The following is a 15,719-nucleotide window of genomic DNA, read 5'->3' as shown; positions in this document are numbered from 1 at the left end:
ATGATAAATCATCAAGAGCGGCAAATGACGGCTTCTTGTACGAGTATGAGTAATACTGTCAGCAAGTAATGTGCATCTTACTGAAGGTGCGCTAAAGGTGACTGCACTGTAGGAAGACCCCATCAGTCTTAGGGGTCACGCATAAACATCTGCTCAAAAAGCCTCTCTTACCGCAAAAACTTTCGATCACGCTATTCATTACGGATACATACTCGTACATACTTATCTGCGTTGCCTACTAAACCAATCAAGGTAAAGTTGAATTTTTACCAAAATATCGGTAGATTAAGATTTTTTGACTTGTCGTTAAGAAATACAAGACAAAAGTTTTGAAAGCAATGCAGATTTAATCGGATGCACTATGTAAGTAATTTTGGCGTTTGACAATCACATCGTCTACAGAGTAAATATCCACGCCATATAAATTTTAAAAGTATTTTAACAATATTTTAAAAGTAGTACAGCTAACTGCAACCCTTTTTTATGCAGGAAGACACTAGAGATCAACTGTAATGGAGCTGATTGCCGTTTTGACCAATAGATTGAGCCGACTAATTCTAGTGAATACTATTTCGCGGATCATTAAAGTGGAGACTGGCGGCAAATGTTCAGGGCCGAAAAGTGAAGGATATCAAGCAAAACTGGCAAGCCATCAGTGCAGCAGCCACCGAAACAAAGGAAAGATTGACAATCACGAAGTTTGGTGGCCGGTACACATAACTCAAATATCAAATACTGAATATTTCAATATCAAAGTATCAAACACAGATATGATCATTATTGATTTGTTTGCAATAGGTCGTTGGGGAAGACAGTTTTGACGTGGAAAATTTGCATCATGACCTTGATCTGACGATCTCTCCGCGTCAGAAACCGAATACTGGCGGCACCAGCCTCAAAGTAGCCAGATTTCGTTGCCCAACGGTGGGCACCCGCAAATCACGATCGCCGTCTCCGTTGAAAAAAAAATGAATCGGTAAGTTTCAACATATGGCGTTCAGTGTTTTTTTTTGGCGCGGATGTTTTTGTTAGATTCTAGCGCGGTGCGATTTTGGTTTCTAATGCGGCGCACGTTTGTTGTAACCGTAATTATATAGACTATTACACAGATTTGTACGAGGCGGGAGCAAGCATCTTCGGTAGCGCGTTCGAATAGTCAAGACTCTTAGACGTTTGAACATTGTACGTCAAGTGTGTGACAGCATGATTCACTTAACAGCCAACCGTGGAATGTTGCCCATCTGCGTGCACCTCACCGTCAACCGTGGATGGATGCCCTGATTGACAGTGGCCAAGTTACGCGTTCCTAACGCGAAAACAGCTCCTCGTAGACCTAACGCTTTAACGAACACCCACCCACAGCCAATGAGCAGGGCGCTAGCCACCGAATCTTAATTGCGTATAAGACTTCATAATTTTCTCCGCTTCGATTGCAACCACTGTGTCTGTATGTATCTGTAATTGCATGTGATATTGATTTTTTAATCTCAATGTCAGAGTTCGTTTTTCTTTCATATAACACTTTTGATATTTTGTTTTTGCTGATCACTTTTCCGCGGAATTTCACTCATTAAACACCTTTTCAATTTAGAAACTAATGGCACGTTGTGGAAAACATGTGGGCACAGAACGTTTCTTATCGTGCGCTTTTTTTTATAAGTGCATACAAGTCGAACAGTATTGATTTTTAAAATTTGTTATTGCTGCACAACAAAACAATCTCCACTGCAAAAGTAAAATGGTTTCCCAACAAAATAGTGGCAAAACACCGAAACTGTTTAGCTTTTTCTGTTATAGCGGCGCTCGTTTGCTGTACTACCGCCTGCACTACGCGATGTACTGTTGGTTGTACATCAGGTTGTACAACAATATGCACATCAAGTTGTACTGTAGATAAACATTAAGTTGTACCGCAGGCTGCACATCAGGTTGCGCTTCACGTTGTATTTGACACAATTTAAAAGACCATCATTATTATAGACATTAAAAATTATTATAAAAAACCTTTTGCACGGTGTTTGCATTTTAACGCTAACTAAAGGTTTAACGTAGCTTCCGTTAGAAAATGCATTAATTTTTTTAAAATTTGGTTTGGACAATTTTTTTGCAATGATGACTGGGATGCGTAGGCTTATCAATTTGTTCTATCAGATGTCTATAGGGAGGCCTTTTAAAAATCACATCCTAAAAATGATGTTATTTTTATGAGAACTTCCAATAAAATTCGCAATATGAGGTACGCTAGTTAAAACGTATTTATGGGAAGTTAATTTTGGTCAACCAGAAATGTAAAGTTTACTTTAACTGAAAACCAAGATATTGCATCAGCAAAACAGCGTTAAAACCAGAAATTCAAAACCTACTTAATTTTCTAAGGGGATTGTATTCTTGCATAGAAGAGCTGTTAGAATTCATGAGTGTAACCGTTACTAATGTCTGTTACTCATGTTGGCACCCAGCCCCTTTGTCATACAACGGCCTTAAAGGCGAAGTTGTTACTCAGAAGTTTAGTCAATCTGACTGTTTTACTGAATATTTAACTCTGCCGCTCGCTGTGGTCGTAAACAGAACACCGCATCGTGGGTTTGCCGGGCATTTTATTGAAAACAATAAATACACAATGAATGCACATTGAACCAAAACAGAAACGCCGCAAACAAACCCCCAAACAGAACTCAGTACATGCGGAATGATTGAATTGGCAGATTCTCCCGAATATAACTTGAAAATGTCGAAGATTTCCAACGTCCAGCAGACTGTACTTGCTGACAAGATGAACTCATCGCCAACGCAGTGGTTGCAGCGCGAATACGAAAACTGTGAGAATGAATATCAGGAAATTCCGGTAATAACCGACGTAAACAACATTCAAAATAATTCCGAGACAATGATGACCCATCACGAAACACAAAAAATGGAGCTTGAACATCAATATGGGCACGGTATCGCGAATAACGAATATATGCACGAACAGGACAAATTGAACGCTCAGTTGAATTAAAATGCACTGTATAACCATGAGAAAATTGGTCGGTTTTAGAACTTGGAATAACAAGTGACACATGATGCCCATCAAAGGTGACGTGTCGAAACTAAACAGTGTGCTTATTGCTCAACAAAACTGCAAATTCAGAGATACGCAAAAAACCAAAGAATGCAAAACACATTGCGCACCAAAGTAATGATTGGTCATATAACGATAAGCAATAATTCTGGCTTTTAACAATCGCATTATGACTAATGAAACTGGCATTCGGTTATCAGGCATGATACGAGCCAACCGCTGAAATCCCTTAAATGCATGTTGAACGTTTATGGACAATACGGGATCAGATACACCACTTTCAAGCGCGTATTTTGTGATTCCGGCAAGATATGTTCGCACACATGAAAACTTATGGCCACAACGATATAAATGAGCAATGAAATTCAGCACGTTGACTTCGGCAAACAGTGACGAATTGCAAAGTGAAGCAGACAGGAACTGCAAAAATTGATTCAATGCGGTCAAATACGTTTTCCGAGTTGATGCGGAAATATGATGCTGCATCAAATGGTAGACTGTTGCATCTGCAAGATATCAGACCAAAAATCAGGCACATTTACTGGACGCATACAAGCATTCGGAGCAGCTGCGCAAAAACGGACAAATTCGAAACGGGAAAGTGAATCGGCAATTACATTATCAATGCCCGAAACATGTTTTACAGTCATTGTAAAATTATTCAAAGCTGCAACCATTAAAATTTTTCGCAAAGCATGCACAATGTCAGAATTTTTTGAATTAAGTGTACACCAGCACTGAACCACCGCCATGTTGTCACAATGAAAAATAATTCGTTGTTTCCGAAATTTTCCTGCCCAAACTAAGCACGCAACATAAACAGGAATGATTTCCAGAAATGCGATGCACCGTTGAGCAATTTCCTGTGATGGCCAGCGGCATGCAAACCATTCCCCATCAAAATACGCGGCTAAACCGGTGCCGGCAGCTGCATCTGTATACAGATGAAGAGCGTCAGGATGAGACCAGTTAACAGACAGGAATGAGGCACAGCCATTCCACTTTGGCAAAAACTCTGCCCACCAACGAAGATCATCATAAATATCATTAGTGATAACGATTCGATTTGGATCTGGCGAAGATAGCAGATTAATTAGTCTACGCGTGAATAAAAGTCCAGCAGGAACACACTTTGCGGCAAACTGCAATGAGCCGAAGAGGCTTTGAAGCTCAGTCTTGGACCAAATGGGCTGCGCCAGCCACACATTAATTAACGCAATAAGTTGTTCTAATTTACCCGCTGGGAGGGATAAAGTTTGTGACACTGAATTAAAAGTGATACCAAGAAACGGCAAACAGGTTGAAGGACCTTCAGCTTTGTCGAAGGAAAAAGGAATACCGAGATCTTGAGCAATTTGCAGTAACAGGTTAACGATAAACTGGCAGGCTTCCACCGTAAGTTCAACAATGAAGAAATCATCAACATAATGCAAAATGCTAAATTTTCCTGAAACATTTGCCACAATCCAATGTAAAGCGTCAGAGATCATGCAAAAAAGACGCGGAGACGATATTCCACCGAATGGCAGAACAATATCGTAATAAAAGTGATTTCCAACTTTATAGCCTAACAAAGGCCAATCGGCAGAACGCACAGCAAATAAGCGAAAAGCATGCTTAATATCCTGTTTACACATTAACGCCCCGACTCCCATACGTGTCAACAATTGAACGGCATCGTCAACTGCACAATAAGAGACCGTGTACGCTTCAGCATCGATATAATCGTTGACACTATTACCAACTGGCCGGGATAAATCAAGAATAACTCGATGTCCACTCAGCTTCTTTTCACGCACGCCGAGTGAACTGATAGAAAAATGCTTAAATGGCGGCTTCGTAAAAGGACCGACTGTATGTCCCAACAAAACTTCTTTTTCGATAGCTTTTAGCGAAGCGTCATGGTGATCGCGCGCAGTTTTAGCGTTAGCGGTAAAACGAGAACAAACAGGCCCGAATTAACCAATATCTGCACCATTAGTGATCATGTCAACAATCACACTTACAAAATGCTGGTCAGGATGATTGCGCACGTAATGCCGAAACGCATCAGGCTTGAGAGGTGTCGACGCGGTTCGCGGCGGCTTCGCCGACATTAGAGCGCTTCTTGCAGGTGCGCAAACCATGGGAACCGGTGTCACACGTTGCACAGCGGCGCAACTTCCCGTACTGGCATGGTGGAGTGCAGAATCCGCGTTGCCATTCGGAACAGAGACGGTCATCCGTCTCGTTGCGCCCGCGAAAAAGCTGGGGTTCCGGGTAACGATTAGGAGGATCCTTACGGCGATTAGGGCGTTTCTGGATCCAGTGGCCAGGAATAAAACACTTGTAACAGCAGTAGGATGGTGGTGGAACACTTGACTGTGTCGAACGTTCAAAAGACGCTGCCTGACTTCCACTTGGACGCATACTGGGAAATACAGTCATAAAGCACTCTCTATAAATTTCATGATCAGTCTTAGACCAAATGGCGGCATTATTCGGGTGCATACGAACAAACATTCGAAAGCGCTGATCGTAATTAAACCACTGAGCGGTGTCAAATGAATGAGCAAAACTTTCCATAATGTCGAGATATTTTAACATTGGCAAAACAAACTCTGGCTTGTTGTAAATCCGGTAAGACATGAAAATGTGATAACATCGAGTCCACATTGTAAAGGTCATGGCACTAGCGCGCTGGCCGGCCGCTGATACGGCTGATAATGGTTGAACAAATTCGTCACGACGCACTTTAGGTAAATTTAACTCGAAAACAAATGACAAGGAAAATAATTCGGTGAAATCAACGAACGCAGAATGATCAAACAAATCTCTGCTCAGTTTTTCAGCAACGGCTGGCAGGTCAGTGATATCATCTGAATACTGAATTAATGCGTCAGGCTTTACACCAAGCCGGTTAAAAACGCTGGGAACTGCAGCATTAGAGCTTTTCTTGGTAGGCACATACACAACGCTACCGTTACCTGTACGCTCAGGAGAAGGAGAAAACCGAACACTACGCAACGATGAGGGGGGTGATACTGGTGAATGTTCAGAAGTCCCTGTCAGTTCATTGATTTCTGCAGACAATTGCCGCTTACGTGCAAGAAGTTCTGACAACCGATCAGGCTTTGGACGAGCAGTAGTAACCTTTAGAGTGGGCGCACGAGGTGGCCGGCCACGTCGCGGTGCAGGCTTGGAGATCCTTCTGGAGTTACGCCCGACGGCAGCAGGCGCATCAACCGTTTTCCATGTGCGTCCCATTGTGAATCCCAGCGTCCACAATTAATCCGATGCGTCAGATAGGATAGAGTGGAAGATTGAAGCAATACCAAAGGCAAAGATATTAATTGTCGAATCGGATACGGCTGAGTCACGAAGATGATAACGCAAAAAACGATTAAAAATCAAATTTGACGTCAAAAATCGTGCAGGAAAATCGTAAAAGTCATATGAATAAAGATGCGCTAAATCTGTTACAACTTGATTCGCAGTGATATGAGAAGAGCACAGAGTACACGTACAAGGGTAGCCAGAATGCAAGCAAATGAAGTTGGGCATTTTGCGCACCCGGCAATATGCCGGGCTGGAAGAACGGGGCGACCGCCAATACGGTGGTACTCACAAATAAAAAGCCAATATTTATTATGTAAAGGGAAATTATTACTGATCCTCGATAAAGAAAACGTAAACAGGGACCTCCAAAAATTGATCGTACGAAACACAAGCGGCTATATACAATTCATGAGAGACACGACGTAATAATTGTCGACAAGATATGCCGCGGACAAGATTACGCTATAACATAATGAAGGAGCATATGGCAGGAGCAAATACACTAAAGCACAGCAACATGGAATTTTATTCCAGAATTTTCACAAAATCGCGATCGATGTGAACTGCATCAAAGATTTTCACCACTGGTAGATGGGCATGCAAAGCTGCAGAAAGCAGCATGAAAACCAGAGCAACATCAGGAAATGTTATCTGACCACCTAGATGGCCACCAATAAATCTGTCGCGCGACAGAACATTGATGTCAAAGGCGAGGCAAAAGCATGCCGCTCGCCAGAATTAACATTAATTATCTCCGATAATTCCTTATAAGATGCTACAATTACAATGTTAACGACACTTTATTATTATTATTATTACGGCACAAGAGCAGACAACCCCGAAGGGACTTCAAGTCTGGTCGAACAAAACAATTTTCTGTTAACAAAACATTTAAGAGAGATTAACAGATCTGAGTAGAAATTTAAAAGAAGGCACAGAACTAGCTTCGAGAATTTTAGGATTAACAGCAAGAATTTTATCAAGAAGACGCTTTAGTCGCATTTCCATAGTCGACCCTCCGAAAACTTTCTTTGCCCGCGTAACATCGATCCGGGCCGGCTTCCGCAAGTTGTAGTGCGCGGTGTTATCTTTTACTTGGATCATGTCCAGGAGGTAGGCCGGAAGTGAGAACTGATCTTTGTTCCAGAACTTGAACAACCACACCGCATCGCTCTGACGCCATCGGTCGAATATGTGAGGAATACCCAACTTCTGATACAGTTCCGGAGTAACCGGCATCTTGTAATCAGTGATGGTTTTCAAAGCTTTACGTTGCAGTCCGTCCAGCTTGTCGCGCTCAGTCGAAGACGCTGCAGACCATACCGGCGACTGGTGTCCGATATGGCATCCAAAGCAAGCGTGGTAAAGACCTTTGCGCTGTAACATGCTGAGCCCTTCTTGTGCCCGCTTAATCATGGCAATGCCGAAATTCCCCTTCCGCTGCACCTTTCTGAACTGCTCACTCCACTTCAAGTGGTAATCGATCTCAACGCCGAGATACCGTAAACATTTTGCAATGCTGACAACCGACCTGTTGATGACGACTTCCGGATCCGGTTGTTTGTTTCGGTCAGAACATAAGTAAATGGCTTGGCATTTCTTTCCATTTACGTGCAAGAGATTTTCTTCCATAACCTGGCCGACACGCACCAGTCCAGCGTTCAGTTTAGCGGCAGCAATACTTTTCGTTTTTCCAGTTGCATGGACAATTGTGTCGTCTGCAAAACAATCAACCTCACAATCTTCTGTGTTAACAGTAAGTACATCATTAATGTAGATGGTAAACAGGATTGGTCCTAGCACTGTGCCCTGCGGGACGCCAGATGTTAATGGCAGCCAGTCGGATGTTCGTTTCCCATCTCGTACTCTTTGCACTCTGCCGGTAAGGTAACTATGTAGCCATTTCACTACGATATTCCCGGCTCCGATTTTCTTCATCTTGTCCAGTAGTCGCGAATGGCTTACACTGTCAAATGCTTTCTTGAGGTCTAAAAAACACACTGCTGTCACATTCCTGCTATCCAATGCCTTCTTCCATTTCTCCGTTGTTTTTAACAATAGCGTTTCACAAGAATGACCGTCTCTGAATCCAGACTGATTTGGGGATAAGATCTGTTGTTCTTTCAAAAAACGCACTAACTGCAATTGGACGCATTTCTCAAACACCTTCGAGAAATTACAAAGTAGCGAAATGGGGCGGAAGTCATCAACACACTGCGGAGAAACACTTTTTGGCAAGGGGTAAACTTCGGCTTTTTTGAAGACGGAAGGAAACACTCCCCCCTTCAGCGACTGATTCACCATTTGCGTAAGGACTGCACGTTACTTCTAGCTTCACTCGCTTATACTCTCGGGCTTGCTGATCGTACATCGGTGTCCCACGTGATCTGCATTTCTCTTCGTACAGTTGGTCTTTAATCTTTCGCATAGCTTCTAAATCATCGTTCATCCACGGTGGAGATGCACGCTTTACACGGCGGGAGCGTGTAGGAAAACATTTGTCAACCACAGCTGAGAGGTCTTGCACGAAATTCTCCACAACTTCATTTACGTCACGTTGTTCATCATACTGTTCGTAGCGCTTCACTGTTTCACCGATTTCATTTAAAAACTTGTTATCGTCCGTATGGCTCCACAATCGAAATTGAATTGTTTTGTGAACTGGAATTTTAGATTTGTACTGTGCAACAGTACGACACAGGCGATGATCCGAAAAACTGACATCGGTAGCAGGCATACTGGCATACAGGGAAAGTGGGGAGCATAGCATAGTATCGATTTTGGTGCAGCTGATAGAATTCATGTTATCCTTCTTCATTTTCCTGTTGGCCACGCGAGTATAACCTATCACCTTTTCGTCGAGATTAAAATTTGTTTGCAGATCATGGTAATAGCGGTGGTACGGAGTACTACTGATGGAAGTATCGATATTCAAGTCTCCCGTAAGCACGTAATCACAATCAGGGAACCGAGACAGGGTATTATCGATATGCGCAAACAAATATTTTGTATCTGAAGCGTTGGAATCCGGAGCACGGTAAATCAAACCCACCAATACTTTTCGCTTTCCGATTTGTAATAAAACCCACAAACTTTCACAATGAGCATACGTTTCTTTGCAATCAACGAGTTTACTGCTGATATAATTGGGCACATACAGCAGGAGACCTCCGCCGCGAACTTTACAGTGGTCTTTACTGCGATCTTTACGAAACAGCTTATATCCAGGGACTTCATATAATTGATCAGGATCCGAAGATGAAAGATGAGATTCCGAAATACAGAAAATTTTAGAAATGTTATCATCAGAGAGAAGAATACTTTCAACCAAATTATGCTTGGTCGAACTGCGGTTATTAATGCCCTGTATATTTAGATGGTAATAAGCCACTGAAGACAAGCTGCAGCGTTTTTTGGTCCCCATATCGATTATATACAACCAATCCGTACAAACTTACAGTTGCAAGACTCAGAAAAAATTACTGAACATTCTACTACAGAAAAAAGCTGCTTCTATTGCATTCTGAAAGGAAAAAGTTAAAGAAACTCCGCTGGCTTGGTGGAGCTAAATTTAGCCCACCAGCCAGCATACTTGAATTACTCTTCATTAAAGCAAACTACCAAAACCACGTTAATTGTATCAAGAGCTATTAAATTACATATATTATGTGTATTTTCAATATTAATACCACCAAGAAAAAGAAGCAGTGATGTACCATTTTTACAGTACTTTTAAATGTTAGTAGCTTTTTAATGTTTCATAAATTTTATAATACGACCTGTAGTATACCTTGTACTCTGTAGCATAACCTGATGTACATCCTGCAGTACGACCTAATTTATTTCTCACAGTACAATGCGTAGTGCAACTTGTAGTGCAACACTCCAGTTTGAAATACAACCTGACTGGCGCCGTTATACAAAAAAGGTCACCATTATGTCATTTTGTTTTTTTTAAAAGTCATTTTTAAAAAAAAAATGTCAATACCTGCTCTATGCATCAATTCAGTTAGAAGATTCAATGTTTTCATTCTCAGTCAAATTAAACGTTAGATCTGGCAAGTCCAAATTAACTTTCCATAATTATACATTTTTGCTTCGCCCGCACTTCATATTGTGCAATTTATTTAAAGCCCTTATAAAATAACATCATTTTAGGTTGTGATTTTTTAAAGGCTTCATGGTAAACTTTGATAAAACAAAATGATAAGTCTGCGCATCCAGTTCATCGTGGTAAAGACATTGTCTAAATCAAATCTGAAATGAGAATTTATTGCATTTTAGAATGGAAGCTACTTAATCTTGAGTTAACGTTGAAAAGCAAATAAAGCGCAAGAGGTGTTTTATATTAATTTTTTATGTTTATAATAATGATGGTCTTTAAAATTAATTGAATACAACGTGCAGCGCAATCTGATGTACAGCCTGTAGTACACCCTAATGTTCATCCTGTAGTACAACTCGATGGGCATACTGTAGTACAACCTGATGTACATCCTGCAGTGCATCGCGTAGTGCAGTCGGTAGTAAACAAAACGGGCGCCGCTGTGAGAAAAGAACTAAACAGTTTCGGTATTTTGCCACTACTTTTGGAAACCATTGTATTTTGCAGTGGAGATTGTTTTATTGTACAGCAATAACTAATTTAAAAAATCGAAGCAGTACGACTTGTATGAATTCTGTTATTCAATATATCGCTTATAAAGATAAAGAAAGCGCACAGTAACAAACGTTCTGTTCGCCAACATGACGTTGGACAGCGTGTCTTTCGTTTCTAAATCGATTAGTTTCTAAATTAGTTTGATTAATGAGTGAAATTCAGCGGAAAAGTGTCAGCAAAAACAAAATATCAAAATTGTTTTATGAAAGGAGAAATGACATTGTCATTCAAAAAATCCAATATCGCATGTATGTTCAGATGCGGTGGTTGGTAACAGCAATGGTTGCAATCGAAGCGGAGAAAATTATGAGTCCTATGCGCAATTAAGATTCGGTGGATAGCGCCCTGCTCATTGGCTGTGGGTGGGAGTTCGTTATAGCGTCAGGTCTACGAGGAGCTCTTTTCGCGTTAGGAACGCGTTGGCCAAGTTAAAACGTGGATTGTCAGCCTTCCGCGGTTGACTGTTAAGCCAGATTTGCAGCCACACGAGTGTTCAAAGTGTCTTGAGTCTTGACTATTCGAGTCTTGACTGCTTGTTCCCTCCTCGTATATAAACTGACAAGTGAGTACTAGTACTGTACATAGTTCGATAGTTTCGTCAAGGTGGATGGTTTCGTTTTAATCGGCGTTTTATGCTGCGATCACCTGGTAGCTGGCATTCAGAAGTGGCTGGATCTGTACCAAACCTGGCGTCTGTTGTCACTGTCTCGTTGCGGACCAAACTTCGCGACTACTAACAGAGAAGTTGAGAAGTGGCAGCTAATAATACGATGCGACGACAGCGACACGGTACGGATGCGAGACAGTGCCGCTACAGGAGCGACCGTGCTAGTGGTATGCCCTGGTACAGCCAGAAAGACGACGCGACTACAGCGACGCGGTATATAAGCGTGACAGTGCCGCTACCGCCGCGACCTTGCTGGTGCTATGCGCAGGCGGCGTAGCAAAAAACATGGCGCGACGGCAGCGACAGTGACCTGCGACACGATAGATTAACGGTTTTAAATTTCAAGTAGTGTGCCAGCGTCTGCAGTTATTGTTATTTGGATGGCCACTGCCTATTAAAATATAATTTAATTTGCGTTGTGTTTGAAATTTAATTTACACTGTTTGCGTTACTTGATGTCCCTGCACTGTATGTACAAGTACAGACAGTACAGACTGTACTTATCATTAATTACAGCCTGTACCTAAGTTATACTGATTAAGGACTCGCTACGGGCATCAGGTTGGCCTAATGTGAACCGCTTAATTCATTTGTTCCGTAAGATTACAGCAGCTTGCAATTTTTTCGAGTGCATATTTGCTCGTTGCCATTTGCGATCTCGTAGATACTCGGAATCGGATCAGTCGGACGTTACGTTCACCGATTTATTAACTGCAAAAGTTAATAAAATTATAAATTACACGATAGGATCGCAGCAGTCTGTCTATCAACTTTCAAGAAGCCGTTAATTTGCAGCTGTCCTATAAATTTTGAATCAATTGTCCGTAATTAGTGTCTACCGGCTCAGCCTTTTTTTGAAACAGAAAAAAAACAGAAAAGAAGCAGTCGTTTTAGAAACTTGTAAGATGGCAGTATGTATTACGTACGGTACTTAGATGGCAAGCTCTGGCTGAATTTACTGCTGAATTTACTGGAAACCACGAACAACACCAATAAGAATGCATAGATTTATTCATATTATCATTCAAAAAAATATATTCAAATGAAACTGGTGCCAGTTGGCATGTGAAGGGTTCGTGCCTTATAGCACTGTCGCATTATCGCATTATCTTCAAACGCAAAGATTAAAAAAAGCGTATGGCCCGTTCTGATAAACAGCTTCTTGCTGGTCTTTTTTAACAAAGCACTTGCGGCATCACACCCAGTGCCAAATGTTTCGTCCGCATCGGGAACAAAATACGAGCAACTGGTAATTAAACCGGCTGTTAAGAAAGCACTTAGTTATTAGTTACCGCCTTACCGGTAAATAAGCAAGGGATACACTGAAACTCATAGGAACGCCCCTACTAGAGTTAAGAGTAACTGGATGCTCGAACTGACAAATTGAACCGGTTCATTTCATCAGTTTCACTTAAATCACTGGTGCTCCGCCCCTTCAGTTCACATACATTACATGCATGAGGATGCGCGCAGTCGAACCGACAGTAAATTTTTTCAGCGAGACCAACCGACAACCACGCTCACAAGTGGATTATTTTTTTCACATAACAGCCACCCGTGGAAGGGAGGTGTCGTTTGCACCATGTGTGGTATAGGTGACAGCCATCCATGGATGGTTGGCAGTCGCTTGCACTATGTGCACGGTTGTCGGTTGGTCTCTGCGGAAAAATTTACTGTCGGTTTGACTGCGTGCATCCTCGTATATTGCTTCCACCGGCCGGCAGAAGTCCGTCAAGCGATTGGTTCGGCCGCGTCAACAAAGCTGCTACTTTGTAGAGTCGCCTGGACTACACGGCAGTAGCAAAGCAAGGGTCTGCATAACCAAACTTTCGGTGGAAATCCTGTTGGATATATTCAATATCACATCATCCAAGCTGCTTGGTGGTTCTTCGTCCCATCTGCAAAACCAAAAAGCCAGTTTATGGCACAACTTATTTCCACTTTCATCCTCACCTGTCCGTTCTACGTAGTCTACTCAGCTCATAAGACAGTTCCAGATACGGCGAAATACACTGATTTACTTCTAAATCTTTCTCTGTCAGGGAATCTATCCAGGAAATCAGAGTTTCCGCCTTACTGCGCTCCAGTACTGGACAAAATTCTGCCAGTGTTATCCGAAAAGCTGCAGCAAATTTGCAGTTATCTAGATCTTCGAAATGATACTGCCAGCATGGAATTCTGATGCAAAATGGATCGTAGCAACATCCCAGGGCAGGGGATAAAGGTGGTAGTGGCACTTGCCACTGGCTACTGCCACCGGCAGTGGCAATTGCCATTATGCGTTCTGGCAAGCGATAAAACGTGGAAAGTGGCAATTGCTTAGATATGGCTATACATTGTAAACCTAAGAAACCTATGTATAGAAAAATGTTGCCGTCTTTCCAGTTCTACTAATAGGGCGAGTGATGGCTGTAGAGTGCGGCGAAATGTCACTCCCAGTTTTCCAGGTGCGCTTTCATCGCAATTCCGTCAATCATCAAAAACCATTTCGATGCTCCTGCACGGTTGAACTGTTAGGTTCGCAATTACTAAGGGCGCTTAGAAAATCAGTGTCAACAGATTGTTCTCCATCATCTCTCCAAATATGATGAAAATGCGATCAGAAACAGAACAGAGAAATGTATGTGCTGTCAACTACATCGGCTACAGTATCCGCAAGCACAACAAGAAGGTGTCACCGAACGTTATCAGTTCTGAGCACGAGCTGCCTGCTAGCTGCCTGGAAGAAACCGCAGGTTCTTTTTCCCTGCATTGTTGTTTGTTCTGGCCAGCTTTGGACGGAGTTTAACTTTGAATGCCCATGCAGTGTGGCGGCCCGCCGCCGAGATCAATGCCGCCTCCGTTGTTTCTGAATCAGTTCAGCCGCCGTCACAAGCGTCCAATTCCATAAACTCATACAATAAGAGCCCGATTTCTGCCCATAATGAGTTCGCCTCAGCAGTGGCTCTAACCGAGCCTTTGGATCATTATTTTGATTTTAATTTTTCTTAATCACAATTTCCAGTGATTTTAGATATGGCACAGTTCGTACACGTCAATTTTCTGGATCACAGTTTTAACGTGTAGTCCCGTAGCGCATGTAGGCGCCTGTAGCCTCGGCAGTCTCCGGAGTACGCCGTAATACCAGAAGTTTCGCAAGGTCTCTTTAGTCGGATGTAGTCTTTTGTAGTCTCTGTAGTCTCTGTGGTCCCGTGTGGGTCTCCGTAGTCCCGTGTAGTCTCTGTAGTTTCCGTAGTCCCGTGTAGTCTCCGTAGTCTCCGTAGTCCCGTGGAGTCTCTGTAGTCTCCGTAGTCCCGTTCAGTCTCTGTAGTCTCCTTAGTCCCGTGTAGTCACCGTAGTCCCGTGTAGTCTCTGTAGTCCCTGTAGTCCCGTGTAGTCTCTGTAGTCCCGTGTAGTCTCTGTAGTCCCGTGTAGTCTCTGTAGTCCCGTGTAGTCTCCGTAGTCCCGTGTAGTCTCTGTAGTCCCGTGTAGTCTCTGTAGTCCCGTGTAGTCTACGTAGTCTCCGTGGTCCCGTTCAGTCTTTGTAGTCTCCGTGGTCCTGTAAACTCTGTAGTCTCCAGCCCTGTTCATTCTTTGCAGTCTCCGTGGTCCCGTGTAGTCCCTGTACTCCCGTTTAGTCTCTATAGTCTCCGTAGTCCCGTGTGGTCTATCATCGCAAGTAAAATTATACAAACAATTTGATTTTAAAATCAGATTTGTGTGCAAATAACGCAATATGTTTCTTGATTTTGCTTATACAGATAGCTTGTCAAGGTCAAGCGTTCCAAAATCGAAAATACTGTATTTGTATCTGCTTAAAGGTTAACTTATATCCACTACCCGTAGCTTATGGAAACCTTTACTGTTCTTTAATTTTTTTGTCGTGAAAATGTTAGTATGCGCTCAATTAACATATGAATAATAAACGCCCATTTCACCACTGGCCAAGGTTTTCCGGCCCATAGCATTTTGACGACGACTATCTGCACCATGCAACGTATCTGACCTATAATATAAGCGCCGCTTATCCG

General features: G+C 42.4%; 1 protein-coding gene across 1 annotated transcript; it reads right to left on the bottom strand.

Annotated features, from left to right (window-relative positions):
* Positions 1-2,873: 2,873 nt before the first annotated feature.
* LOC129589556 (uncharacterized) lies at positions 2,874-5,160 on the bottom strand. The gene is given in 2 exon segments (XM_055484357.1): positions 2,874-3,570; positions 3,795-5,160. Coding segments are annotated over 2 exon segments (1,824 nt in total). The 3' UTR covers positions 2,874-3,112.
* Between the last annotated feature and the right edge of the window lie 10,559 nt (positions 5,161-15,719).

The sequence above is a fragment of the Paramacrobiotus metropolitanus genome, unplaced genomic scaffold (genome assembly GCF_019649055.1).
Source record: "Paramacrobiotus metropolitanus isolate TYO unplaced genomic scaffold, Prichtersi_v1.0 Parri_scaffold0000036, whole genome shotgun sequence".
Classification (NCBI taxonomy): Eukaryota; Metazoa; Tardigrada; class Eutardigrada; order Parachela; family Macrobiotidae; genus Paramacrobiotus; species Paramacrobiotus metropolitanus.
This window is presented reverse-complemented; position numbering and strand designations above follow the sequence as displayed.